Source organism: Anomalospiza imberbis, chromosome 27 (assembly GCF_031753505.1).
Source record: "Anomalospiza imberbis isolate Cuckoo-Finch-1a 21T00152 chromosome 27, ASM3175350v1, whole genome shotgun sequence".
NCBI lineage: Eukaryota > Metazoa > Chordata > Aves > Passeriformes > Viduidae > Anomalospiza > Anomalospiza imberbis.
In genome coordinates, this window is record NC_089707.1 from 847,504 (window position 1) to 872,358 (window position 24,855).

Sequence of the window (24,855 nt, forward strand, 5' to 3'; positions counted from 1 at the left end):
GCCCTCCCGCGCGGGCGCCGCGGCACGGCCGGCCTGGGCACGGGGCTGCCCGCGGCCCGCCTGTCTGCGCCGGGGCCGCTGCTGGGGCCGGGCGGGCGCAGGCGGAAGGCGGGGCAGCCTCGTGAACTGAGGCCCCGCGAGGCCCCGGGGCGGAGCCGCCGCTGCCGATGGGCTCCGGGTCGCGCAGCCCGGCCCGGGGCGGCCGCTCGGAGCGGGACCGGGAAAGGGACCGGGACAGGGAGCGGGACCGGGACAGGGAGCGGGACCGGGAAAGGGACCGGGACCAGGAAAAGGAACGGGAAAGGGAGCGGGAGCGGGACCGGGAAAGGGAGCGGGACCGGGAAAGGGAGCGGGACCGGGAAAAGGAACGGGACCGGGAAAAGGAACGGGACCGGGAACGGGAGCGGGATCGCGGGCGCTCGCGTTCCGGGAGCCACGGGCGGCGACACCGCAGCCGGAGCAAGAGCCGGAGCCGGAGCCCGAGTCGAGGCCGACGCCGGGAGCCGAGCTCGGGGTGAGTGCGCACCTGGCCCCGGGTGGCCGCGCCGTGGCAGTGGGGGAGCGGGCCCGGGGCAGCGGGGCTGCCGTGCCGGGACCCGCGCGGCCCGATCCGGCCGCTGTCCGCAGCGCCGGGCCCGGCGGGGCCGGGAGGGGGAGCTCGGTCCCGCCGCTCTCGGGGAGGGCCGGGCCCTGGGGGCGGGCGGGCGGTCCCGGGCCGGGGGTGCGGGTGCCCCTCGCTGTCTCGGCGCTGCCGGCGGCGCCGCTGCTGGGCCGGCCTCACCTGCGGCGGGAGACGCTCCGTGCCCGGAACGGCCGTGCCCTGCTCCCGCTGAAGCCCGGCTGTGCCCCCCCAGCTCGGACTCCGGCGATGAGAGACAGAAATGGAAAAAGAGGAAAAGAAGCCGCAGCCGGGACCGGCACCGTAAGGACCGGCGGAAACAGCGCTCACGGTCTCGGGGCCGCTCCTCCGGCTCCAGCCCGGAGCGCGGGCGGGACAGGGCAGCGCGGAGCCGGGAGCGGCGCCGCAGGAGGGATGGATCCAAGTCCTCCGTGTCCTCCGTCAGCTCCCCCTCCCCGGCGCGGCCCCGGGAGGAGCCGGGGCAGCAGCTGAGCCTGCAGGAGCGGCTGAGGCTGAGGGAGGAGAAGAAGAAACAGGCGGCTCTGATGAAGGCCCTGGAGACGCCCGAGGAGAAGCGGGCACGGAGGCTGGCCAAGAAGGAGGCCAAGGAGAGAAAGAAGCGGGAGAAGATGGGCTGGGGTGAGGAGTACATGGGCTACACCAACACCGACAATCCCTTCGGGGACAACAACCTGCTGGGCACGTTCATCTGGAGCAAGGTGAGCTCTGCCCTGGCCCTGCAGCCAAATGGAGCAGGCGGGAGTCAGGGGGGTCTGTGCCTCAGCTGGGGTCTGTATCCAGGTGCTGAGATAGGCTGGGTTGAGGGCAGAAGAGGGCCTTGGAACTACTGAGTGCTGGGTGGCATTTACTGGGTCAGGGACATGGAGATGGTAACGGGAATGCTGCACTTCTGCTGTAGGAATGGTAGAGAGCTGGGAGTGCTCAGGGTTAGGGGGAAGACAAGGCTCTCTGGAGAAGAGGAGGCTCAGGGGAGACCTTAGAGCTCCTTCCAGTGGCAACAAAGGCTCCAGGAGAGCTGGAGGGGAACTTGACAAGAACCTGGAGAGACAGGACAAGAGGAATAGCTTCCCACTGCCAGAGAGCAGGGTTAGATGGGATATCGGGCAGGAATTGTTCCCTGGGAGGGTGGGCAGGCCCTGGCACAGGGTGCCCAGAGCAGCTGGGGCTGCCCCTGGATCCCTGGCAGGGCCCAAGGCCAGGCTGGACAGGGCTTGGAGCAGCCTGGGACAGTGGAAGGTGTCCCAGCCCAGGAGGTAGAACAAGATGATCTTTCAGGTCCCTTCCCTCATGATTCCATGATGCCGTTGTGCTGGCATTCACCTCACCAGGCCAGTTGGGCTATATGGGCTGAGCCTGGGTTTGCTGAGGGGCTTCAGGAGCAGCGTTTGAGTGATTTAGAGACTTTCCACAGGATCAGACCTCACTCGAGCAGCAGAAATGGGTGAAGGGAGTAGCATTTGCTGGCCAGTGAGGGGCTGTGGAGGTCCTTAGGTTTCACAGCTTCCCTCTGCCATTCTGTTTAAGGCACTGGAAAAGAAAGGGATCAGCCATCTGGACGAGAAGGACCTGAAGGAGAGGAACAAGCGAATCCAGGAGGACAATCGTCTGGAGCTGCAGAAGGTGGGATAAGATGTCCTTTCCATGTCACCGTCTGACAGAGAGCCCTGTTTACAGCCTGGTTCTCACTGGGAAGTCCCCATTTTCTTCTCCTGGGTGTGTCTAGTCTTGTAGGACTGTGGGGGCCATAGAACCCTGGCTTCTGCTATTCCAGGATGAGAAACTTCTTGCCTTAGGTTTGAGCCCAGGAGCTCACGAGGTGCTGAGGAAGACAGTGCCGGGTCATGACACTGAGGCACTCGGTTGTGCCTGTGTCCCCTGTCTCCCACAGGGCTGGCAGTGAGCCCAGGCAACCTGGCCCCGCTGGCTCCCCACTCTCCAGGAGCTTGGGCTGATGGCAGGAGCCAAGGCAACTCAGGGACAGGTCATGTCCTGGCTGTGTCCTCGAGCAGGTGTCTGTGCTGTCTGCACAGGGCCCCATCCACAGTGGCCTCACCACTCTGTCACCCTGGGCAGGTGAAGCAGCTGCGCCTGGAGCGGGAGCGGGAGAAAGCCATGCGGGAGCAGGAGCTGGAGATGCTGCAGCGGGAGAAGGAGGCAGAGCACTTCAAAACCTGGGAAGAGCAGGAGGACAACTTCCACTTGCAGCAGGCCAAGCTGCGGTAGGTGTGCACCTGCTCAGAGCCAGGCCTGGCAGGGAGCAGAGGATGGCACTGCTCAGTGTCCCCGTCTGTTCCTGTGCCTTGGCCAGGTCTAAGATCCGGATTCGGGATGGGAGGGCAAAACCCATCGATCTTCTGGCCAAGTACATCAGCGCAGAGGACGATGACCTGGCTGTGGAGATGCACGAGCCCTACACCTTCCTCAACGGCTTGACTGTCTCCGACATGGAGGACCTGGTGGAGGACATCCAGGTGCCTGCTCTGCTGCCCCTCTGCCTGGGCTCAGAGCTTCTCTGCCAGCTCTGCTCTCCTGCCCCTGGTGTGGAGCAGGTGCCTGATGTGTCTTCTGCCTGCAGGTGTACATGGAGCTGGAGCAAGGAAAGAACGTGGACTTCTGGAGGGACATGACCATCATCACGGAGGATGAGATAGCCAAGCTCCGCAAGCTGGAGGCCTCCGGGAAAGGAGGACCAGGTGAGCAGGAGAGCAGAGCCTGGTGTGGGGTGTCGGGGACTCTGAGTGGTGGGTCACGCAGGGCACTGTGTGCTCAGGCTCAGAGGGGCTCTCTTGGACCTGCTGGATGGAGGCTGTTGGGTCTGGCAGCTGTCCCTGGCTGGGGTGCGCTGGCCTCCTGTCAGCAGAACCGGGATGAGTGCGGCTGAGAGCCTGGAGACCGACCGGCTGCCTTCGCCTGTCCAGGGGAGCGTCGGGATGGTGTCAACGCCTCGGTCAGCTCCGACGTGCAGTCCGTGTTCAAGGGGAAGACGTACAACCAGCTGCAAGCCCTGTACCAGGGCATCGAGAGCAAGATCCGGGCGGGAGGGCCCAACCTGGACATCGGGTACTGGGAGAGCCTCCTGCAGCAGCTGAAGGCTTACATGGCTCGGGCCAGGTGAGAGCAGAAAGTGGGGCAGTGCAGACCCTGGCGTGGGCAGAGCTGGGGAGACATAAAGCCAGTTGGAGGAGGGAGTGGGGGAGGATGTTCTGCCTTCTCTGAGATGGCTGATTTCCAAGAGGAGCAGGGTGGGACCCCCAGTCCCTTCTGCAGTGGTGATGTTTAGTGAGGTCTCCAAGAGAGAATTGAGCTGGGGCTTATTCAGCCCAAAGCCATCCAAGCCCAGCAGGTTTCTGCCCATGGAGGTGGGTGTCAAAGCTTTGGGCAGTGGGAGTGAGGTGGTTCTGCTGGGTGGGACCCGACAGCTCCTCTCCTCTCTCAGGTTGCGGGAGCGGCACCAGGACGTGCTGCGTCAGAAGTTGTACAAGCTGAAGCAGGAGCAGGGTGTGGAGAGTGAACCACTCTTCCCCATCATCAAGCGGGAGCCGGCTTCCCCCAGTGACAGGTGAGCAAACGCCTGGGCCTGTCCCTAGGCACAAAGGCAGTCTTGTGCCCTCACCCTTCCCGAGGCAGAGCTCAGGTGAGCAGCCAACGAGGGTACCATCCCCGTCCCAGTCCTCTCTTCTCCCTTCCATGCAGGCTGGATCCCGAGGAGAGCCTTGAGGCACAGCCAGGGCCATCCTCAGAGCCAGAGGCAGAGCAGGACACAGAGGCCAAAGGAGAGGCAGAGGGGGAGGCCGTGCTGATGGAGGAGGATCTGATCCAGCAGAGTCTGGATGACTACGACGCGGGCAAGTACAGCCCCCGGCTGCTGGGCCCCAACGAGCTGCCCTTCGATGCCCACGTGCTGGAGGCCGAGGAGGACACGCACCGGCTGCTGCTCCTGCGCCAGCAGCTCCAGGTGACAGGTGAGCCCCAGGGCCCTGTGCCCACCACCTTTGCAGCCTGCCCAGCATGGGGGATGTGCAGGACTGGAGGGGACACTGCCCTCAGGAAAGGGCAAGAGCTGGATCTGGGTCAGGCACCCAGAGCTGACCTGGCAGAGGGGTGCCCCTAGAGCAAAGGGCACTGTGGCCTGGGCCAGAGCAGGGAGCTGGTGCTCAGGCTGCTGCTGTTCCCTGGGGGACCTGCCTCAGTACCACCAAGGTATTTGGGTGCAGACAGGCAGGAGGGGTGTTTTGGTTGAGTTTTCCTGCACAACTCAGCCCAGTGGCCACTCAGAGACCACAGGGCAGCCCGTGCATTCCTGTATCCAGTTGTGCATTCTCTGCACAGCAGCTCCTTCTCTCTGCATGTCTTGGAGCAGTGTCGCATGGCCCAGGCCTGGCTGGCACTGCAGAACCTGATGTCACCTCTCCTCCCCTATAGGTGATGCTTCCGAGAGCACCGACGACATCTTCTTCCGTAAGGCCAAGGAGGGCATGGGCGCGGACGAGGCGCAGTTCAGCGTGGAGATGCCGCTCACGGGCAAGGCCTATCTGTGGGCTGACAAGTACCGGCCCCGCAAGCCCCGCTTCTTCAACCGTGTGCACACAGGCTTCGAGTGGAACAAGTACAACCAGACCCACTACGACTTCGACAACCCTCCCCCCAAGATCGTGCAGGGCTATAAGTTCAACATCTTCTACCCCGATCTCATTGACAAGCGCTCGACTCCCGAGTACTTCCTGGAGGCCTGCCAGGACAACAAGGACTTCGCCATCCTGCGCTTCCATGCCGGGCCACCCTATGAGGACATCGCCTTCAAGATCGTCAACAGGGAGTGGGAGTATTCCCACCGCCACGGCTTCCGCTGCCAGTTTGCCAATGGCATCTTCCAGCTCTGGTTCCACTTCAAGCGCTACCGGTACCGCCGGTGAGGGCTCAGCACCCTCGGACACCTGTCGGGTGGGCAGGGGCTCTCATCCCGTGGCACAGACACTGTTCTATGCATGGCCCCAAGGCCTGGCCCAGCACTGGGCCTGTTCCTGAGGCTTTTCTCTGTCCTTGCATTTATCATGAAAGACTGTGAGACTTTGGTATAAATAAAATAAGGGTTGTTTTAGCCATGAGATCCTGGGCATGGGCACCCCCATTGCTCCTGGATGACATCACCAGCCAGTATTACACTGGGCCAGCATGGGGAACTCCCCTGGGGAGTGCTTGGGCTGGGTGTCCTCACCCCTGTGTCGCTGGCGTCTGTTACCCCATCCCAACAGAGTCAGCCCCGTGTGCTCCTTGCCCTTCTCCAGCCTCCTCCCAATCCCAACACCTCCCCCTTATCAGTGCCAGGCCAGTCCAGCTGCTGCTCCCCAGCTGGAGTCACAGGGCCCTTGACTGCACCAGCTCAGCACTGCCCTGTGTCCTGCTTCATAGAGGGGCCCCTGAGCCTCCCCCGGGCCCCATTCCTGGCACATCGTCCCCTGGGATCTGGCTTCCTCAGCCTGGGAGCAGTGCCACATCCCTCAGTCCTGGCTGGGGCATGGGAGCCTTTAGTGCTGCACGGCGCCTGCTGTGGTGGAGCAGAGGAGAGGGATGCTGGTTGGGATATTTCCTTACAGGGGAAAATCCGGATTCCAGAGCCTGCAGTCCCTCCCACACCATGCCTTTGAGGCTCTGCCTGCCCTGGGCAAGAAGCAGTTGCACTCTCCAGTATCCTGTTGATGAGGTAGGGGTTCCTGAGGGCCTCTAGTGATGTTGAGATGGGTTTTGGCACCTTAGGGGCACTTCAGGGTTGAGGTGGGACTGGCTGGTGTTGGTCCCACCAGATGATGACCATGGGCACAGCTACACTCCTCTGGGATCACCCCACATGGCTCCATCCCCACAAGCCTCCCAACCCCAGGATGTGGCCGTTCAGTGCCCGGGGGTGCAGGAAGCCTCTGCCCTGGCTTCACCAAGAGGCCATTTCCTACCTGCATCCAGCCCCTCCCCAGTACAGGCCCATGGTGCAGGGACTTAGGGGGCTGCCCAGGTCCCCCAGCACTCGGGCAGAGTCAAGCCTTCTGTGCAGGGGCCTCCAAGCCCTTGGGGGCTGCCCCGTGGCTCAGGGGTGTTGCTTTGTCTTGGCTCTACTGCCGGGATCCAGCTGCACAGCCACCATGGGACCTGGTGCTGAGGTGCTCAGGATTCCGTTCCTGTCCTGGTCACCCACACTTGTGGGGCCTGGCCTGCCTGCAGATGGGGGGGGGGAGGATCCCAAATGCCTTGGTCCTGCACGTGGGTACCCCCTCCCCATGCTGCCAGACATCGCCAGGGCCAGCAGCTGCACCGGACACGTTCCCTGGCCTCTCCTTCCTGGCAGTTATTTCCAGCTGCTGCCTATGCAGGGGGGTTTTAGGGCTCAGCGCAGGAAGTGAGTGAAGGCCTGGCCAGGGCGGAGGAAACGGGAAAAAAACCCAAACGCCAAAGCTGGTGGTTGGTGCCCTCCCTGCTCAGCTGCCAGGCAGAGCCTCCCTTCCCATAGCCCGTCCCTTTCCCTCCTGGGCACACACAGAGGTGGGGGAACTCTCCAAAAACGTCCCACTGTATCTCCAGCCGGAACAGGGTCCATGTCCTCTTCCAGGCACGGCGTTTTCCCTGCATGTCTGACTGCAGGCCCTGGATGGAGTCACTGAGCAGGCAGAGGAGCCTGAGCCCCGAGAGCTGCTGCAGCCCCTGGGCATGTGCTGGGGCCAGATCAGGGTCTGTACTCGGCAGAAGCCCCTGACGGCTTTCCCCTGACCTGGCTGCTCTCAGTGCTCCTCCTAGGTTTCCACATCTCCCCTACGTTTCGGGACAAGCTGCCACGGCGCAGCCCTGAGCTGTGCGGGGCACACAGCGGCTCGGCCGGGTCACGCCCGGGCGGGGCTGTCGGTGGAGCTGCCCCGTGTCCCATCATCCGTGATGGGCTCAGCTGCTCACGGGCACACCCCGGCCCCACCTGGGCCAGCAGCGGCCGAGCCCCGCGCGTTCCGCTGCCGGTGGGGCCACTCCAGCTCTGCGGGCTGGCCCTGCCTTCCGCCGGGGCTTTCTCTGCGACAATCTTTGCTCCAAACCAAGGGCTAGCGGCACCATGGGCTCTGCAGCCCCTCCCTGCCCAGCCGGTGCCAGGAAAACCTGCCTGGGCACCCACCTGAGCGCCGAGCCGCTGTGCCCCTTGCTCGCCTTGACGGGATGTCCCCGCGGGCCCCGCGGACTCAGGCGCTCCCAGCTCTGAGGCCGGAGCCGAGGTCTGCCCTCCTCAGCAGAGCACGAGGAGCAACCGAGACTATCGCGTCTGAGACCATGGGAGGGAACACTGCCTGGGGACGTGCCACCGCTGCTGGTCTCGGGTTTGGACAGCGCAGCGACATCCCGAGCTCGGAGCTGCCGGGCTGGGAAAACCCCCGGGAGGCGAATCCCCCAGGGCAGGGCTGCTGCCCTGGGACCCACCCCAGCGCCCGGAGCCGCAGCTGCCTCTCCCCTCTCGGGTCCCGGGGTCGCTGCGGGGCTCGGCGGGGACGCCCCCTCTGCTGGACCGCACCGCGGTGCGGGTCCCGCTGGGGGGGCGGCACGGCCGGAGCACCCCCGCCTGAAGCCCGCCCGGGCAGGGACTCGCTCGAGTAAACAAGTGAGTAACGGGGCGGGAGCGCAGCCCCGAACGGACCCGGCCGCGGGTGCCTCCGCCAGGGGGGCTTTGGGCACCGGCACCGGGGGGGCTGCACCGGAGGGGCGCTGCCCGGACCGGGGGCGATGGGGCCGGGGGGCCACCCCCGCCTAGAGGCCCGACCCGGGCAGGGAGGGAGCGGAGAGGGACGGGGCCGGTTCCGGGGGGCGCGGCGAGCCCGGCCTTCCCCCGCCCCGCGGCGGAGTCGAGCCGAGCCGGGCTGAGCCGAGCCGAGCAGAGCAGGGCTGAGCCGAGCCGAGCCGAGCCGAGCCGGGCTGAGCCGGGCTGAGCCGAGCCGAGCCGAGCCGGGTGGGTCCCGCCGGCAGCGAGGTAGGGCTCGGGTCTGTGCGGGGAGGGAGGCGTTGGAGGGGAGCGAGAGATACGGGGCCAAGGGACGAAGAGCCCGGAAGGCTGGGATGGACGGACAGAGACGGGGATGGGCGGACAGACCGCCGGGTTGGGACGAACGGAGCGGCTGTGCGGGCTCCTGGGGCTGTGTAGGACGGTCGGGTCTCCAGCGGCTCCCAAGGCTCTCGGGGCGCTCGCAGCCGGCTCAGCCGCCGGCTTCGCACACAGCCCCGAGGATCGGGGGCGTTTCGAGGGAGGGGAAGCGGAGACCCCATAGTGGGGGACGGACACATGGTGTCCCCGCTCCCCCCACTGTCTGTCTGTCCCCGGGACCGAGGGTCCGCGACAGGCGTATCTTCGGCGTCCGTCGGAACCAGGATTTGCTGTCGGGGCTCCCCCGCGGGGACGGGTCCCCCCCGCCCGCCGCCATCCGCCCCCCGCCCCCGTGTGCCGCTGGTTCCTCTGGGAAGAGCCGGAGAAGGACGAGGAAAGGCTCAGGAAAGGGCCGGGAAAGGAAGGGTCTATTTCGGGCTGCCGGAGCGGGCGGCCCCGCAGCCTTGAAGCTCTCGAGATGCCGCGACGCTGCGGGCGGAGGCGGCCGCGGGGCGGGGGCCTCTGGTGCCCCAGGGCTGCCGAGCCCCAGCTTCTGCACTCCAGGGCACCCGGGCTGATCCTCCAGCCACCGCCTGCCCGGCTCCGGGGCCCTGGAGATTGTAATGGGGATGGTGCCAGTGGTTTCCCAGTCTGACGAGAGGCTGGGGACCTCAGCCCTGGGCGACAGCAGGGACAGGGAAAACCCCGGCGAGGACAGTTATCATGCCTGGCAGGAACCATCCCGCGTGTCACCGCTTCCCAGAAATGTCCTCTGTCCTAGGTGTCCTAGGGATGTCTCTGACAGAGACCAGGCCAACTTCTTCAGGAGCTGGTCCTTGTGATGGTTGTGGGTCTAGGGAGGAACACTGATGCCCTGCCAAGTCCTCATCCCCATGGCCTTTCCTGTCCTAGCCGATGACCTCGACCTGATTTGATCCCGCAGAGCCCCAGGCTGGAGGGAGGTGGCAGTGGGACCACACCCATCCCTGACAGGTGACGCAGTGTCCCATGGGACCACCTGCACCAGGGGCATCAGGCTGTGGAGACAGAAGGGATCATGCAGGAAGGTCATCGTCCTGGAGAGCTCCAGCGAGCAGAGAGTGGCCACACAAGGGATAAATGCAAACGCCCTGCAGCATCCTCTGCACGGCTGCCCTGTGGCTAAGCACCACATCCAGGGGCAGACCCCGGGTCGAGGGTACCATGGGGCGTGGGGGAGTCGCTGCTGTCTGGTTTGGGGGTCCCTTTGCAGGTGTGTGGTGCCTCTCCCAGCCCCCACCCCAGCGTGATATTGCAAGCCCTGTCCAGGCCCCATGCCCAGTCCTGCCTGGGGAAGCCTGGGGAAGCAGTGGGCTGGGGCAGAAGCTGATAAGGAGCAGCTTCCCACACTCCCCATCTGCCTTTCCCTCACTCCCCTCGGATGTGGCCAGGGCAGGAAGCAGTGCCCAGCAGAGGCAGGGCAGCCTTGGTGCATCTGCAGCAGGACCCAAACCTGCAGTGCTGCCAGGAGCCCCCCACACCCCACTGCCAGTGCCTCAAACAGAACATCTCAGAGCTAGCTCCTCTCCCCCAGAATTTTACCCCAGCACCCCTTGCCAAACCCTTGCTCCCCTGGCATGTCCATTTTGCTGGGTCCAGAACCCCATACCCGAACACAGGGGGTCAGTGGGGGCAGTCCCTGGGCTCAGAGACCTGCTGTCCCCACATGTGTCCATCCTCCTGCATCCCCCTGTGATGGGGGGATGGCAAGTGGGGACCCCCCACCCCCACACGAGCCCCTTCCCAGCGGCAGCACTGGTGTGTTCTGGCACAGCAGAGGTTCACTCCCAGCCCTGCAGCTGCTGAGCGGCCCCTTGTAAATATTTGAATCTCTCTAAGTGTTGTGCCCAGCTGAGGCAGCTCTGCACAGGGGGGTCCCAGCTGCTCAGCCCTGGGCCCAGCTCAGAGTCCTCCGAGCCCCGGGGTCCCTGTCCATGCCACAGAGGGGTCCAGGCTGTGCTCTCGTCGGGCAGGAGGTGAAGGGAGGACAGGGAGGGGATGTGGGTAATGCTGGGATTTGGAGCTTCTGGGGCTGCTGCCTCCTTGCCTGGCCAAGGTACCACTGCAGGGAGACCCCCCCCACCACTGGGCACTGTAGGGAGGGGTCGTACCCTGCCACAGTGAGCCAGCGGGCAGCCAGGAGCACCCTGTGGCTGTGAGCACCCAGGTAACAGGGACAGCAGGACAGCGTGAACCCCAGTGAGCAGAGGGAGCCCCCTGGGACAAGGGGAACATGTCTGGGGACAGTGTGGGCAGGTACATGGCAAGGGACAACTGGAGTGGGACTGGCACACCAGGCACTCGCGTGGCACCACAGCGGGGCAGGGGTGACTTTGTCACCTCTCAGAGGACGTGGGAAAGGCTGGTGACTCCTTAGGGTCTTAGAATGTCATGCTGAGGCCTCACCGCGTGTCTGACGTGGGGCTGACGTGGTCCCTCCGGGACCAGTGAGAACAAACAGCAGCGAGTTTTCACCCTCGGCTCATGGAAAAAGCAGGGCCCACCCTCGCAGTGATTCAGCACCGTGCTCTGCCAGCCCCCCACACAGGACAGGAGAGCGATGGGCCCGAGCCACCAGCACCATCCCTGGCCCTCTCCCCGCTCCCCAGGGCTGCAGCTCCTGTGACACGGCCGGCACGGGCACGGGCAGGGTGCCGGCACCCTCGCCCCGCGTGTCACCGGGATGACGCCCCGGCGGGTGTTGCAATGCCTGGCCCCATCCCAGCCCAGCCGCGCTGTGGGATCAGCGCGTGCCTCGGGTGTGTGCAGGGGCTCCCAGCCCTGTGGCCAGCCTCACACCAGGGGCCAGAGCGAGGTGTTGGGGTGAAGCACAGGGCATGGGGACTCAGAGCCAGGCCAGTGATGGACAAACAGCCAGGGCTGGCAATGATCAGAGCTGCTGTGAGGTTTAACTTCTCTGAGGGACAGAAGACAGGTGGCAGTGCCACCCTGCACGAGGGAGGAGCACTGCAGTGGGGGCTTTGCAGGGGTGGCATGTTGGGGTAGGGCTGGGCATCTCACTGGGCATTCTATTGGGGCCACTGGGCTGAGGACCATGTCAGCCAAGAGGGTGGGCTGGGGGAAGTGGGGTGGCAAGAACATCCACAGCCTGGAGAAATGGGTCCCAGGAGAAGAGGAGGGGTGTGGTCCCTGTGGGGTCTGTGCCCCAGGCTGTCCAGACCCCACTGTTGCCATGTCTCTGTCCTGTCCCACATCATCCCATTTGCAGCCTGGACTAATTTGCAGTGGAGGGCCATGTAGGACCAGGAGTTGATGAACCTTGTGGGTCCCTTCCAACCCAGAATAGTCCACGAGTCTATGATTTCTAGATGCTTCCCAGCCCAAGTGAGGCAGAGTGACACTGACCAGGCTGTCCACCACCACAGCCATCCTTGTCACACCCTGTCACAGCCACTGTCCTGGTGACAAACCCACAGCTCCCACTCTGAGGGGTGCCAGGAAGGCAGAGCAGGTCTGTCACCCACACTGGCTGTGGTTTGGACACAGTGCCAGGGTTGCAGCACAGCAAACCTGAGGTACAGGTTTGAAGCTGTACCTCAGATTTCCCCAGCACACTGGAGGAATTGGGCATCTCACAATGAGCCAGGGGTTTATGCTCAGGGACAGGCAGAGTGTCAGGATCATGCCGTGGTGCAGCTACTCTGTGCCTTCATCCTTCAGACTGTGTCCCTCACCAATGGAGGGTGATGGCCCAGGGATCTCTGGCTATGTCCCCCTGGGGCAGGAGGGAGCCAGGCTGTCAAAGCTGAGTTTCCTCCAGCACCCACTGTGCTGGGATTCAGACTCGTGGCTGCAGCCCCACGTGGCTCCTGGCCTGGGACAGTTAATCCTGGCAGCTGTAGGGCTGCAGCCCTTGGCACCCTCTGCAGCTGCGCCTGGGGGAGGCACAAGCTGGGTCCCACCCTGGTGTCCCTCTCCATGGGTTGGGGTCCCACCCTGGTGTCCCTCTCTGCAGACCCTGGAGGACCCCGTATCTGCAGGCTCAGGATGGATGATGGGTGGGCTTGGCCATAGGGAGCAGCCCTAAATTCTCCCTGTTCCCCCTGCAGGGCAAGGCGGGATTGGTGCTGGCAGCGGCGGGGGCTCCAGCCATGGAGCAGAGCCAGGTGGGTGCCTGAGGCTGCTGGAAGGAGCAGGAGGGGGTGCGGGACATGGAGCCCCCCAACAGCAGCACGGCCGGGCAGGCAGACTCGTGCTTCGGGGTGTTCAACGCCAGCGATGGCCGTGCCAGCGCACAGAACAGCATCGCCTCACCCTGGTTCTCCACGGCCTTCGGCCTCATCGGCCTCTGTTCCAACCTCTTTGCCCTCTGTGTCCTGGTCAGCTCCTCCCGCAAGCTCTCCAGCCAGGCCCGCTCCTCCTTCCTCATCTTCCTCTGTGGGCTGGTGGTCACAGACTTCATGGGGCTGCTGGTGACAGCCTCGGTCATCATCCCCTACCACTTCACCAAGTTCTCCTGGGCCGAGGTCGACCCTGGCTGCCACCTCTGCAACTTCCTCGGCTTCTCCATGGTCTTCTTCGGGCAGTGCCCGCTGCTGCTGGGGGCCACCATGGCCGGGGAGCGCTTCTTGGGCATCAACCGCCCCTTCTCGCGCTCCACCAGCCTCTCCAAGCGCCGCGCCTGGGCCATCGTGGGGCTGGTGTGGGGCTTCTCCTGTGTGCTGGGACTGCTGCCGGTGTTCGGGCTGGGACGCTACACGCTGCAGTTCCCCGGCTCCTGGTGCTTCCTCACCCTCCTGCCCGACACTGGCAACGTCATCTTCTGCCTGCTCTTTGCACTGCTGGGCATCCTCTCCGTGCTGCTCTCCTTTGTCCTCAACACCGTCAGCGTGGTCACGCTCTGCCGCGTCTACCACGACCGCGAGTCGGTGCAGCGGCGCCGTGACAGCGAGGTGGAGATGATGGTGCAGCTCGTGGGCATCATGATCATCGCCACCATCTGCTGGATGCCCCTTCTGGTGAGGCCTCTGTCCTGGTGTGCTCCATCACCACCCCTCCCTGTCCCTCCTGGGTCTTCATGTCCCCCCTGTTCCTCCTTGTGTCACCTATTCCTCCTTGTGGGGTCTCAGTCTTGGTGTGTTCCCCCCACCTCCCTCCAATGTCCCTCCTGGGGCTTGGTGTCCCCCACCCTTCACAGTGAGGTCCCAGCTTTCATTGTGTCCCCTCCATGTCCCTGCTAGGGAGGTCCCAGGCCTGGGGGTGTCCCCTTGGTAAGACCTCCCCTGCTGGCATCCCCCTGCCACGTCTCTGCACCCCGAGTTGGCCCCTGGTGACAGGCAGAGCAGTGCCCCAAACCGGGCCAGGACTCCTCCAAGGGGCTCAGTGCCTCAACCTTCATCGCTTCCCCACCTTGGAGCAGCTCATGGATTCTCCACTGACATTTTTGTCCCCTTCTCCCCCCAGATCTTCATTGTCCAGATGGTCCTACAGCACCTGCCTGGCCAGGCCCAGGTGCTGCCCACGGACACGCAGGAGATGCTGCTGATCTACATCCGCATGGTCACCTGGAACCAGATCCTGGACCCCTGGGTGTACATCCTGTTCCGCCGGGCCGTGCTGCAGCGTGTGTACCCCCGGCTGCCCCCCCGGCCCTCCATCGTCTCCCTCAGCCCCTCCCTGCCCCGCAAGCTCACCGCCGGCTCTGTCCTGCAGTAGCACCCTGGGGACGGGCACTGGGCAGGGGGACATGGCCATCCTCATCCCACCCCCACAGGGGATCCTCTTTACCTGCATCCAGGGGTTTCCCCCCTCACAAGCCCAATAGCCAAGGGGCTGTCAGGGGGCACAGGGCTGCTTCCCCCTCCCCGTCCCCAATAAAGCACAGCTCGTGCAGCTCTTGGTGCCTGCTGGGGGTGACCACCCAGGGGGGACCCAGGGAGGGCACCTGGGAGGAACCCACCCTGCTGACAATCAGAGCAACAGCCCTTCTCCTCCAGTCTCCTTTAATGAGCCACAGCCACTGCCCAGCACCTTGTGGGATGTGCAAGGGGGATCCTCAGGAAGGTGGGTGGGTTGGGAGCCTTCTGCCCCCCAAGCCAAGGGACAGATCTAGGTGCTGCTCAGGAGGGTGTGGGGGACAGGATGGGACCTCCACCAGCACCTCAGCCCCACATGGGGTGGGGATGAGGTGGGGGTGTGGGGAGAGGACAAAAGTGACCCAGCTACTCCTTATCCCCCTTGGGGTGGCAGACGGCTGCCCACACCTCGGCCACGAACTCCTGGGGGAAGGCGAACTCGCCCAGCACCGAGTCCAGCCCCTGGGCAAGCTGGGCCACGCTGGGGCTGCCCTTGGCAGCCTCCACCATCGTCGAGGCTGTTGGGGAGAAGAAGGAGGTCAGGGCCAGTGTGAGGGGCTGGGACAGGAGCAGGGGCTGAGTCAGGCTCTGGGGCAGGAGCGGGGGAAGAGGCAGGAGCTGGGTCAGGAGGAGGAGCTGGGTCAGTGCAGGGGCTGGGGAAGAGGCAGGGGAGAGGGTCAGGACAGGGACAGGTCAGTGGTAGGGGTAGGGGCAGGGTCAGCTCCAGGTCAGGGTCCAGGCCCCCTCCTCACCCAGCTCGCTGTCGCGGATGCCCATGTAACTCTCCAGCAGATCGTCCACCCGCCGGGCATCCTCTTCCTCGGAGGGGCTGGGCTGGGGGCGAGGCGCCCGCGGGTGAGTGCTGGGCAGTGCAGGGAGCGCCCAGGGGCACGGGGATGCTCATCCCCACCCTGGCACAGGGTGACAGGGTGAGCAGCCATAGGCTCGAGGTGGAGGACTCGGGTGGACCTTACCCCCTCCTCCAGCACGGGCGGACCCTGTGTCCGCAGCCGCAGCGTTTCCTTCCCACTGGCCACTCTGCCTTCGCCTGGGGATTTGCCTGTCCGTGTCCGCTGCCCGATCATGTCTGTGCCCCGGGACGGGGGTGAGGGCACAGGCAGGACCGGGCATCCCCAGCCCCTGGCTGCTCACTGCCCGGCCACCCCCCAGCCCCCCACGGGCACTGCAGGGTGAGCCGTGTGTGGGACGGGGGTGGTGTCAGAGACACTCAGGGGTGCAGGGGGGGATGCTCATGGTTATGAGGTGCTCATGGATGTTCTGGGCAATGCTCACAGAGCAAGGGGGTGCCCACGAGGGCACAAGCAGGTGTGGGGACCCCCATGTGGGTGCCCCAGGGGTGTGGGGTACACACACATAGTGGGGGTGCAGAGGGGTACACACAGGGGGCACTAAACTCTGGGAGGCACTCGGTCGCTGGGGAGGGACTGCAGGGCCACAGGGGCCTGGGGACAACCCCAGGGTCCCCAGGACAAGAGCAGGGGGACCTTCCCAACTCACCAAAGGCCTTTTTCGGCTGGACCAGGCGGAGGGTGAAGGGCTGAGCCCGCGGCAGCTCCCGCAGCATCCGGGCCACCTCGTAGTGTCGGCAGCCCACGATGGTGTGGTCGTTGATGGCCTCGATGCTGTCCCCCACACACACTGTCTGCAGCCGGTTGATGATGCTCCCCTCCTTGATCCTCTGGGGACCACGGTGGGACAGGGACACAGCGACCACACGGCACAAAGGGACAGTCAGACACAACCCCCATCCCACCCCACACACAACCACCTCGGTGGTCCCATGCCCTTTGGTAGTCAGGTCAGGCGGGGAAGCCCTTCCAAACGTCCCCATGGCAGGGGAGATCCCCAGGGCCAGGGTGGACCCAGGGAAGGACTGATGTGGGGAATCAGGGAGAAGCCTGGTGCCAGGGAGCGGATGCGCAGGGGATGTCACCTGCAGGGCCACAGTGCCCAGGGCTGCCCCAGCCCCGGGTTGCTCCCTGGGGGTTCACCTTGATGAAGGCGTAGCCAGCCCCGTTGTCTGTGATGGTGAGGCCAAGCGCATCCTCTGTCTTGGTCACCTCCACCTCCTTGGTCTCACCCCGGACGTGGGCGAAGATGAAATCCTCCAGACCAATCTGTCCCCCCAGCAGCTTCTGCATGTCCACCTTGTGCGTGTTGAGCGTGCAGAAGAGGATCTGCCCCGGGGAACCCCATCAGCAGGGACTGGGGACACCCCAGTAGGGCAAGAGGTGTCAGGGGAGCCATGGCCAGTTCAGGGGGATTCAATCAGATCTGGGCACTGCTGGAACAGAGGGGCCCAGGGACCCCCAGCCTGCCTGGGGACCCTGCACTGCCCCATCCCTGTGCACCTTCCCCCAGCTCCAGGCAGCTGGAATCAGCCAGGAACTGGCAGCCACAGCTCCCTGCCCACAAACGCCGGGGGGAAACTGAAGCACAGAGCCCCCAAGCCGTCCCCAGAAGAGCCAATACAACCCTGAGGCCATAACACTTCCAGAAAATTTTGGGGACTACATTTGCAAGCATCTGGGGACTTGGGGGAGCACAGGCCACAGACAGTGCCTCAGGGTGGGTGTCCCTGCCTGGTTGGAAGACCCCGCCCCAGGCCGCAGTCCCTCACCTCGGTGGGCGAGATGTCGAAGACCTCGGCGATTTTGGCGTAGAGCTCCTTGACGTTGGTGAAGCCCTCGATGCGCCCCGTGGGGCTGCCGTGGGCCAGCTGCGTGTGGAACACCAGCCTGGGCCGGGCGCGGGGAGCCCGGGGGGCTGCGGGGCCGGGCGGCTCGGGGGTCCCCGGCTCCTGCCCCACGCCGTTCTCCATGGGGCCGCCCTCGGGGGGCTGCCGGCCGTGCCTGCCCGCCCGCTGCATCCCTGCGGCGCTGCTGAATTATGGATGGGGCTGGCTCCCCGCCGGCCGTAAGGTGATGCCCGCAGCCGGGAACCTGAGCCGGTGGCGCAGGTCACCCGCGGGGATCGGGTGAGCTCTGCCACGTAGGAAGAGCCCCGGCCCCGAGCCAGCACCATCACCTCCTCCCCAGCTGGGGCGGGGGGCTGCAGCGATGGGCTCAGGGCTGTCACCCACGGATCCACCCCAACAATCAAGCCCAGGATCAGCTCCAGAGCTCCCGCTGAGCACAAACACAAAGGGACCAGAGCGGTTTTCTCCCACATTTATTTGCTCCCATCTCCATCCCCAGCCCAGCGGCAGCAGGAGATGGCAAATGGCAGATGCACAGCGCAGGCCCAGCAAGTGAGGGAGGGGTGGGAACACCCTGGTCCCCGTCAGACCCAGGGCCAGGGCCAGGCCCATGTAGTGCTAAGTAAGAAAATAAGACACTCTCTAATTACACAGTCTGAGATTAATGACAGGCAGTCCCGGGGACACCAAGCCTGACCCCGGTTGCCAGCACAGTGGTCCCACAAGAGCAGGGGGGCTCAGGCAAAAGGGGCAGGAGGCAAAAGCCAGTGCAGCACACCCAGGGTCCCTGCAAGCAGAAAAGGGTCGGTCACAGCTCCCCTGCTACAGGGGTCCCCACCCGAGGACAAGGTGGGTCCCAGCTCTCCTCTTCCAGGAGTCCCCACCATGGCAGGGGTCAGTCCCAGCTCTCCTCCGCTTCCTTCCCCAGGAGGGGGTCACAGTTCCAGCTCCCCTCTGGCCTAAAGAGTTTTATTGCTTTCAGGAGCTCACAGCCTGGTCCCAGATGTGGAGGGGAAGGGGGCTGACAGGGGCAGGGCATGAAGGCACCCATCAAATAAAAGCTGAAGCAGATGGTGGGAAGGAGCTGCCCTCATGCCCTTGCTGGGATGGGACCAAGGGGCTCCCAGGCTGGCCAGGGGACAGGAGGCAGCACCAGGACCAAGGGAGTCCTGGTCACCCCACAGTCCCCACAGCCCCAGTTCACCTTACCGGGGTGTGTTCACTCCAGGCCCAAACCCACCAGTGCCTCCCCTGTCCCAGTCAGGCTTCAGGGAGCCCCTGGTTGGCAAGGCAGGGCTGGGGGGCCCAGGGGAAAACCAGGAGTGCTCACACCAATGCTGACTCTCTCCCAGCACTGCCCCAGCTGGGCTCTCAGCCCTATCACTGCTTGTCCCCCGAAGCTCAAGGTCCCTGGAGCTTGTGCAGCCGTGGCTCGGGCAGTCAGGGCTGGGGGTCCTGGCTGCAGGAAGGTGCAAGGGGCAGGGGGAGCAACCAGAGCCCCTGCAGAGTCTGTCCCTTGAGTGAGCTCCAAGGGACAGGCCCAGGGTCCAGCCAGGTCCGGGGTCTGGAAGGACTGGTCCTCTCACAAGTGTTCACTGAGGAGGGAGAAAAGCACAGCTGAGTCACAGAATCCCACAATGGTTTGGATTGGAAGGAGTCCTAAAGTTCATCCAGCTCCTCCCTCTGCCATGGGCAGGGACACCTTCCACTGTCCCAGGCTGCTCCAAGCCCTGTCCAGCCTGGCCTTGGGCACTGCCAGGGATCCAGGGGCAGCCCCAGCTGCTCTGGGCACCCTGTGCCAGGGCCTGCCCACCCTGCCAGGGAACAATTCCTAATTCCCAATCTCCCATCCATCCCTGCCCTCTGGCAGTGGGAGCCATTCCCTGTGTCCTGTCCCTCCAGGCCTTGTCCCCAGTCCCTCTCCAGCTCTCCTGGAGCCCCTTCAGGCCCTGCAAGGGGCTCTGAGCTCTCCCTGGAGCCTTCTCCTCTCCAGGGGAGCACCCCCAGCTCTCCCAGCCTGGCTCCAGAGCAGAGGGGCTCCAGCCCCTTCGTGGAGCATCTTTGTGAGCTTCCCTGGACTTGCTTCAATAGATCAGCATCTTTGGACATGGAGACACCTTCTGAATTCAGGGACTGGGCTTCCCTCTCCCACAGCTCCCTGGAGCAGCTGCACCATCTCTGCCTATCTCTGTTCACACCTTTCCTGCTCAGCTCCCATCACCACCAGCTGGAGCTCAACCCTGCAGTGCCATGGGGACACCTGTGCCACAGTCCCAGCCCTGCACTCACCTGGCAATCCGGGACAGGATCTCCTTGACACGCAGCACCAGTGGCTCATGCTGCAGGGGGTTGCTCTCAATGGCACTGTGCAGTTTGGCCATGTAGAAGTCCAGGGTGCTCAGCGTGGGGGTCTCCCCAGTGCCTGTGAGGTGACAGCCCAGTGAGCAGGGCCAGCAGGTCCCCAGCCCAAACTGCTCATGCACTGGGGACTGCAGAAGAGATCCCAGCACCAGATGCCATCTCCTGCAGTGGCACAAGCCCAGAAACACAAGGATTTGGGCCAATCCGAGGTGCAGCTGTCTGCGTGGCTCCAGAGAAGGAGGGATCCCAGCCTGCCCTGTCCCAGAACAGGGAAGCCAGCTGGCTGTCACATCCCTGGGCTTCCTGGACGTCCCCATGTGCTGCAGGATCCCACCCCAACAGCAGATGGGCACTTACCACCACCCCACTGCCGCACAGTGCTCCCCTGCATGGGATGGGGGACCCCTCAGTGCCCCTCTGCCCAGGCAGGGGTCCCAGCAGCTGGGGGCCCCACGGCTGCCCCCAACTCACCGGGGATGGGGAGGGAGGCGAAGCTGGCAGTGAGGGCCTGCCGCACGGACTGGAGCTGCTGCTGCAGGGCCAGGGTCTGCCGCTCCTCCTGCACCAGCTCCTGCTCCAGCTTCTCCTTGGCGCAGTTCATACTCTCCGTGTGCTTCTGCAGGATGGCGTTCTGCTCCTCAAACTCCGTGTTCATCTTGCGCAGGCGCCGCAGCTCGGCCTCCCGGGCTGTGGGACAGCACCGTGTCCGTGGGGACAGACCCTGGACACCCCCCTCATCCCAAACCCAAAGCCCAGCCCACACGCGGCTCTTCCAAGCAGCACTGTGTCACCAACACCCACGCTCCAGCCAGGGCCCTCCACACGGGCTTCCCAAGGACCCTCCACAACCCCTACCCTTGTTTTGGTCCAAGAACTCCTCGGTGAAGATGGGAACATCGAAGGTGGAGAAGGTGTCGCTGCACTCACCAGCCTGAGAGATAAGAGGGAGGGGTTGGGCAAGGCTGAGCCCACCAGAGGGGACCCCAACATCTTGGGGCCGGGCTGATGAGGGCACCAGGACAGGGTGAGGGCTGGCCCTGTCTGGCAAGTGGGGAGGGAGGATGGCTATGCTCTGCCTCCCACCCCTCCAGGAACCTGGGACTCACAGCCTCAGAACTCCCGCTGCCCACCCACACCTGCAGCCAGCCCAGCAGTGCGAGTGCCTCAGTTTCCCCACACACAGGCAGACCAGACAGGGCCTTACCTTGTGCGGGTGCCCGTTGAGTAGGGTGTTCACGGCCACCGCACCCACGTCCTCTGCAGGGGAGGAAGGAGGTCACCCCAGGGCCCAGCCTCATGTCCCCGAAAGGCTCTGGCAGCACCTGGTTGGATCCTGAAGCCATTGCTCCCATAACCCACCTTTTTTGATCTTTTTCTCCTGGATCTTCTCCGTGCACATTTTGTAGGCCTCTGACTGCTGGTACTCCCGCAGCTCCTTCATGTACTGCTGCTTCTCCCGCTCCGCCTCATCCAGGTACCGCTGTGTTGGGTCACAAAGGGGCCTCAGCCTGACCCAACCCAGCCTGCCGGGAGCTGCTGACCCCTCCCTGCCCAGCTCCCACTCCTCAGCACTGGGCCCAGCACCTTTCTTGGAGCAAGCTCAGGGGTTTGGGGAGCAGGCTCTGGAGCAGCTCAGCCCTGGGGGGTCTCTGCTGGGGCCTAGTACCTGCTTCTCTGAGAGCTGCAGTTTGCTCCACTCTGCTCCCAGCATCTTCGTGATCTCTGGGAAGGGCAGGTCAGGATGCTGTGTGCGAATCTGCTCGCGCCGCTCGTTCAGGAAGCGCACGTAGCCCGTGACGGGGGCTTTGGGGCCATTGGGAAGGATCTTCTTCCTCTTCTTGCCCTTGGGCCAGCCCCTCTTCTTCACCGGCTGGCACCCATGGGGAAGGGACAGCCCATCAGGGATCAGAGCCATCTCATCAGTGGGACACAGGAGCAGCCCCCAGGCCCATGCAGCCCTCAAGGCAAAGTCTGAGCCCTTCCCTGGCCCCTGGCCACAGCCAGAGACTCATGTGGGCTGCTGCAGGGCAAGCGGAGGGGCAGGGACAGCCCCAGGCTGGGCACCTTGGGCCCCACTCCCAGGGATGGTGTGAGAAGGGACACGGGCTCTGGCACTCACCTCCTCCTCCGGCTTCTCGCCACCCACCCGCGCCGACTCTCCCTTCTCCTGTTTGATGGCCACCAGGAAGTTCCCATGCTGAGCCTTGCCCGTGGCATGTCTGCAACCAGAGCACCGTCAGAGAGGGCTGGGACACCATGGGGACCAACAGTGACACATGCCCCAGCAGCATGACCCTGCAACCCCTGAGTCAAACAGCCCCAAACGCAGCGCCGGCCACGGAGCCCTTCTTCCCACGAGGGGAAGCTACAGCAGAGCACTGGCACTGAAGCCCAGCACTGTGGGCAGGGCAGCCCTGCACACTAAAGCTGCCCTGAGGTCTGGTGGCAGCCGTGGGACTCGTCGGGGACATTTGGATGGGGGTTGGCTCTTGGGGTCAGGTAACACTGACAGTCACATCCCTGCCTGTCACCTGGGCTTGGGACACACCTTGGTGGGGAGTCCCAAGGGACTCTGCAAGGGAGCAGGAGCCGCAGGGGTTTGGATCGTGGCGCCAGGGGCACCACCTGGGAGCATCACCCACATCCCAAGAACCCTGGAGGCAGAGGATGAGGGCAGGGCACTGGCTTGAGCTGCTCTGGCCACAACCACCCCAGCAGGTTTGTGCTGTCTGTGACACCTCCCTGACACCTCAAGCAGCTGCACTGCGGGGCCAAGCCCCTCTCCCCAGGTCACTGCCATGGCTTCATGGATCAGCTGCTGCTTTGGGGAGAGCCTCCCTGCCCCACTGAGCACCCCAGGTGGGTAGAGCCTCTGTGTCCCACCACAGCATCACCCTGGGGCAGCCTAACCCTAAACCACCCCCCCCCCCCCCCCACCCCCGGCACCTCCTCCAGCTGGCTCCATCCCACAGCCCTGTCCCATTCACACCCCAGGGTCCTCAAGGCAGCTCCTGCTCTGCTGGAATCGTCCTCACCACATCAGGGGAGCCACAAAGGGCTCCTGAGTATCACCAAATGATGCCCACTTGGGTTCCAACCAGGTGCCCAGACTTGAGAAGCAGCCCAGGGCCAAACACAAGCCCTGGCACAGACATGTACCAAAAGCCACAGCGATCCCAACCTGCTCAGCATGCACCTTGGAATTTCCCTTGTGTTTGCCACATCATGTACCTGAAGCAAACCCCAATCCCTGCAGAGACCCTAAGCTACTGCTCTCCATTTATCACCCAGACAAGCCATCCCTGCAGTTAACTTAGGGGGCCCCTTCTGTAAGCCCCCAGCACAGAGCCTGACACTGCAGTGGCCCTTGCAGAAAAAGTGGGACAAGTCCCTCCACCAGGATCAGAGGTCAACCAGTGCCCTGAATGTGGGCCAACACCCCCACATTCACAAAAAACCCTACAGGAACGTGTGAGACCACCTCTTCTTCCAGCTCCTGAGGAAAAAGAACCCTCTGAGGTTGTGCAGGGTCATGGCCAGCCTTTGGCTTTATCAGCTCCAAGAGCAATGTTCTCAGTGATGTCCACAGCATCATCGTGTTCGCCAGGAACACGCTGACACCCTCCAGCACCAGACGGATCACCCTCCCCCTTTGTGATCCGGATTCCTCAAATGCCTAAGGATGCTTTGAAAAGTAAAATTATCTCAGATAAGATTCCTCCTTAGCCAGTTCATTCTGGCATCCATCTCCCTCCACCTCTGAGGCGCTTCCCCATCAAGCCAGTCCCCGTGTCAGGAGGGCCAAGGACAACTCAGAACAGCACAAATCTCAGAGGAATTCAGCCCTTGCTGGTTCTGATCTCCCAATATGCTTAGAATCACAGAATCCTGAAACATCCTGAGCTGGAAGGGATCATCAGTCCAGGGATCATCAGTACAGCCCCTGGCCCTGCACAGCCACCCCAACACCCCACCCTGAGCATCCCTGGCAGCGCTGTCCAAACGCTCCTGCAGCTCTGGCAGCCTTGGGGCCGGGACCATTCCCTGGGGAGCCTGGGCAGTGCCAGCACCCTCGGGGGGAAGAACCTTTCCCTGAGCTCCGTGCCAAGGCCTGGCCCAGCTCCAGCCCTTCCTGGGCTCCTGTCCCTGTCCCAGAGCAGAGCTCAGCCCCTGCCCCTCTGCCTCCCCTCGGGAGGAGCTGCAGCCCCCGAGGAGCCTCCCCTCAGTCTCCTGTGCTGCAGCTGAACGAGCCAAGTGCCCTCAGCCGCTCCTCAGACCCTTCCCAGCTCCGTGCCCCTCCTTGGGACACTGTCCAACAGCTTTGGATCCTTCTGACCTTGTGGTGCCCAAAGTGCCCCCAGCACTGGAGGTGAGGCTGCCCCAGTGCAGAGCAGCGTGGGACAGTCCCACCTCAGCACACACAGACCACCCCCAAGGCTTGGAAGGGGGTGAGTTTCTGCTGCTCTTTCACCAGGAGCACTGACACACAACAGGGTGGCCGGAGGAGGTTGTGGCAGGTGGTGGAACTTACAGCAGGGCGGCAGGCGGCTGCTTGGTGCTGTGGGCCATGGGCAGGGGTCTCAGTCAGCACCCTGGGGACAGAGCACAGTTGGCACTGTCATCGGGTGATGGTGCCCACCGGGGTCCCCCTGCCGAAACCCCCCTCAGAGGCGTCTCGCTCGTGGGGAAATCACAGGAGCCCTCCCCGAACGGTATGTCCTCCCAGCCAGCCCCTTACTGGCCTCTCCACCCGCCCCAGCTCCCAGGATCCCGGCACAGGCTCCAGCCCGCTCCCACTAACCCACCCCTCCCTGGGGGTGCCATCGCAGGTCCCACGGGCTCATCCCCACTCCCACCCGCGATCCCCAGCGCCCCCTGGGCCCTCCCCTGCAGAAACCCCCCTTCCCGAGACCCAAGAGCTTCACCCCCAAAACACTGCGCGCCCCTCGCAGCCCCAGTGCCCCCCTGGCACCCCCTCACCGGCCCTCTTGGGGTGGCATCGCAGCGCCCCAATGGGCTCGCCCTCATAACCCACCCGCACAACCCGTGCCCTCCCCGCGACTCGCCGAGGCCCCCCAGGGGTCCCGACAGGAGCACCCCTCCCAGAGGACTCCCCACACGATCCCCCCAAAGGATCCCCCACAGGAGCCCCCCCAGGAGCGCCCTTCCCACAGGATCC

General features: G+C 64.3%; 4 protein-coding genes across 5 annotated transcripts; 2 read left to right on the forward strand and 2 right to left on the reverse strand.

The window, feature by feature from the left end:
- Positions 1 to 140: 140 nt before the first annotated feature.
- On the forward strand, positions 141 to 5,745 carry CACTIN (cactin, spliceosome C complex subunit). Of its 2 annotated transcripts, none has more exons than XM_068173967.1 (10): positions 141 to 514; positions 855 to 1,338; positions 2,165 to 2,260; positions 2,714 to 2,859; positions 2,949 to 3,111; positions 3,216 to 3,333; positions 3,559 to 3,751; positions 4,077 to 4,199; positions 4,310 to 4,602; positions 5,063 to 5,745. In XM_068173967.1, exons 1-10 carry the CDS (start codon positions 168 to 170, stop codon positions 5,551 to 5,553), a joined length of 2,454 nt encoding a protein of 817 aa, XP_068030068.1. In that variant the 5' UTR covers positions 141 to 167; the 3' UTR covers positions 5,554 to 5,745. The 2 variants fall into 2 exon arrangements, with proteins under 2 accessions (XP_068030068.1, XP_068030069.1); XM_068173968.1 differs by having other exon boundaries at positions 4,334 to 4,602.
- Positions 5,746 to 12,512: 6,767 nt separating this feature from the next.
- On the forward strand, positions 12,513 to 14,637 carry TBXA2R (thromboxane A2 receptor). The gene is made up of 2 exons (XM_068173989.1): positions 12,513 to 13,759; positions 14,205 to 14,637. Exons 1-2 carry the CDS (start codon positions 12,953 to 12,955, stop codon positions 14,454 to 14,456), a joined length of 1,059 nt encoding a protein of 352 aa, XP_068030090.1. The 5' UTR covers positions 12,513 to 12,952; the 3' UTR covers positions 14,457 to 14,637.
- A 70-nt stretch (positions 14,638 to 14,707) lies between these two features.
- Positions 14,708 to 17,580, reverse strand: GIPC3 (GIPC PDZ domain containing family member 3). Its single transcript, XM_068173996.1, has 6 exons — positions 17,238 to 17,580; positions 16,609 to 16,794; positions 16,115 to 16,295; positions 15,571 to 15,683; positions 15,349 to 15,430; positions 14,708 to 15,114 (listed from the first exon to the last, which is right to left on the reverse strand). Exons 1-6 carry the CDS (start codon positions 17,484 to 17,486, stop codon positions 14,963 to 14,965), a joined length of 963 nt encoding a protein of 320 aa, XP_068030097.1. The 5' UTR covers positions 17,487 to 17,580; the 3' UTR covers positions 14,708 to 14,962.
- A 191-nt stretch (positions 17,581 to 17,771) lies between these two features.
- Positions 17,772 to 24,348, reverse strand: HMG20B (high mobility group 20B). The gene is made up of 9 exons (XM_068173993.1): positions 24,208 to 24,348; positions 21,796 to 21,895; positions 21,343 to 21,546; positions 21,036 to 21,156; positions 20,881 to 20,933; positions 20,532 to 20,607; positions 20,148 to 20,363; positions 19,605 to 19,737; positions 17,772 to 18,910 (listed from the first exon to the last, which is right to left on the reverse strand). Exons 1-9 carry the CDS (start codon positions 24,243 to 24,245, stop codon positions 18,898 to 18,900), a joined length of 954 nt encoding a protein of 317 aa, XP_068030094.1. The 5' UTR covers positions 24,246 to 24,348; the 3' UTR covers positions 17,772 to 18,897.
- Between the last annotated feature and the right edge of the window lie 507 nt (positions 24,349 to 24,855).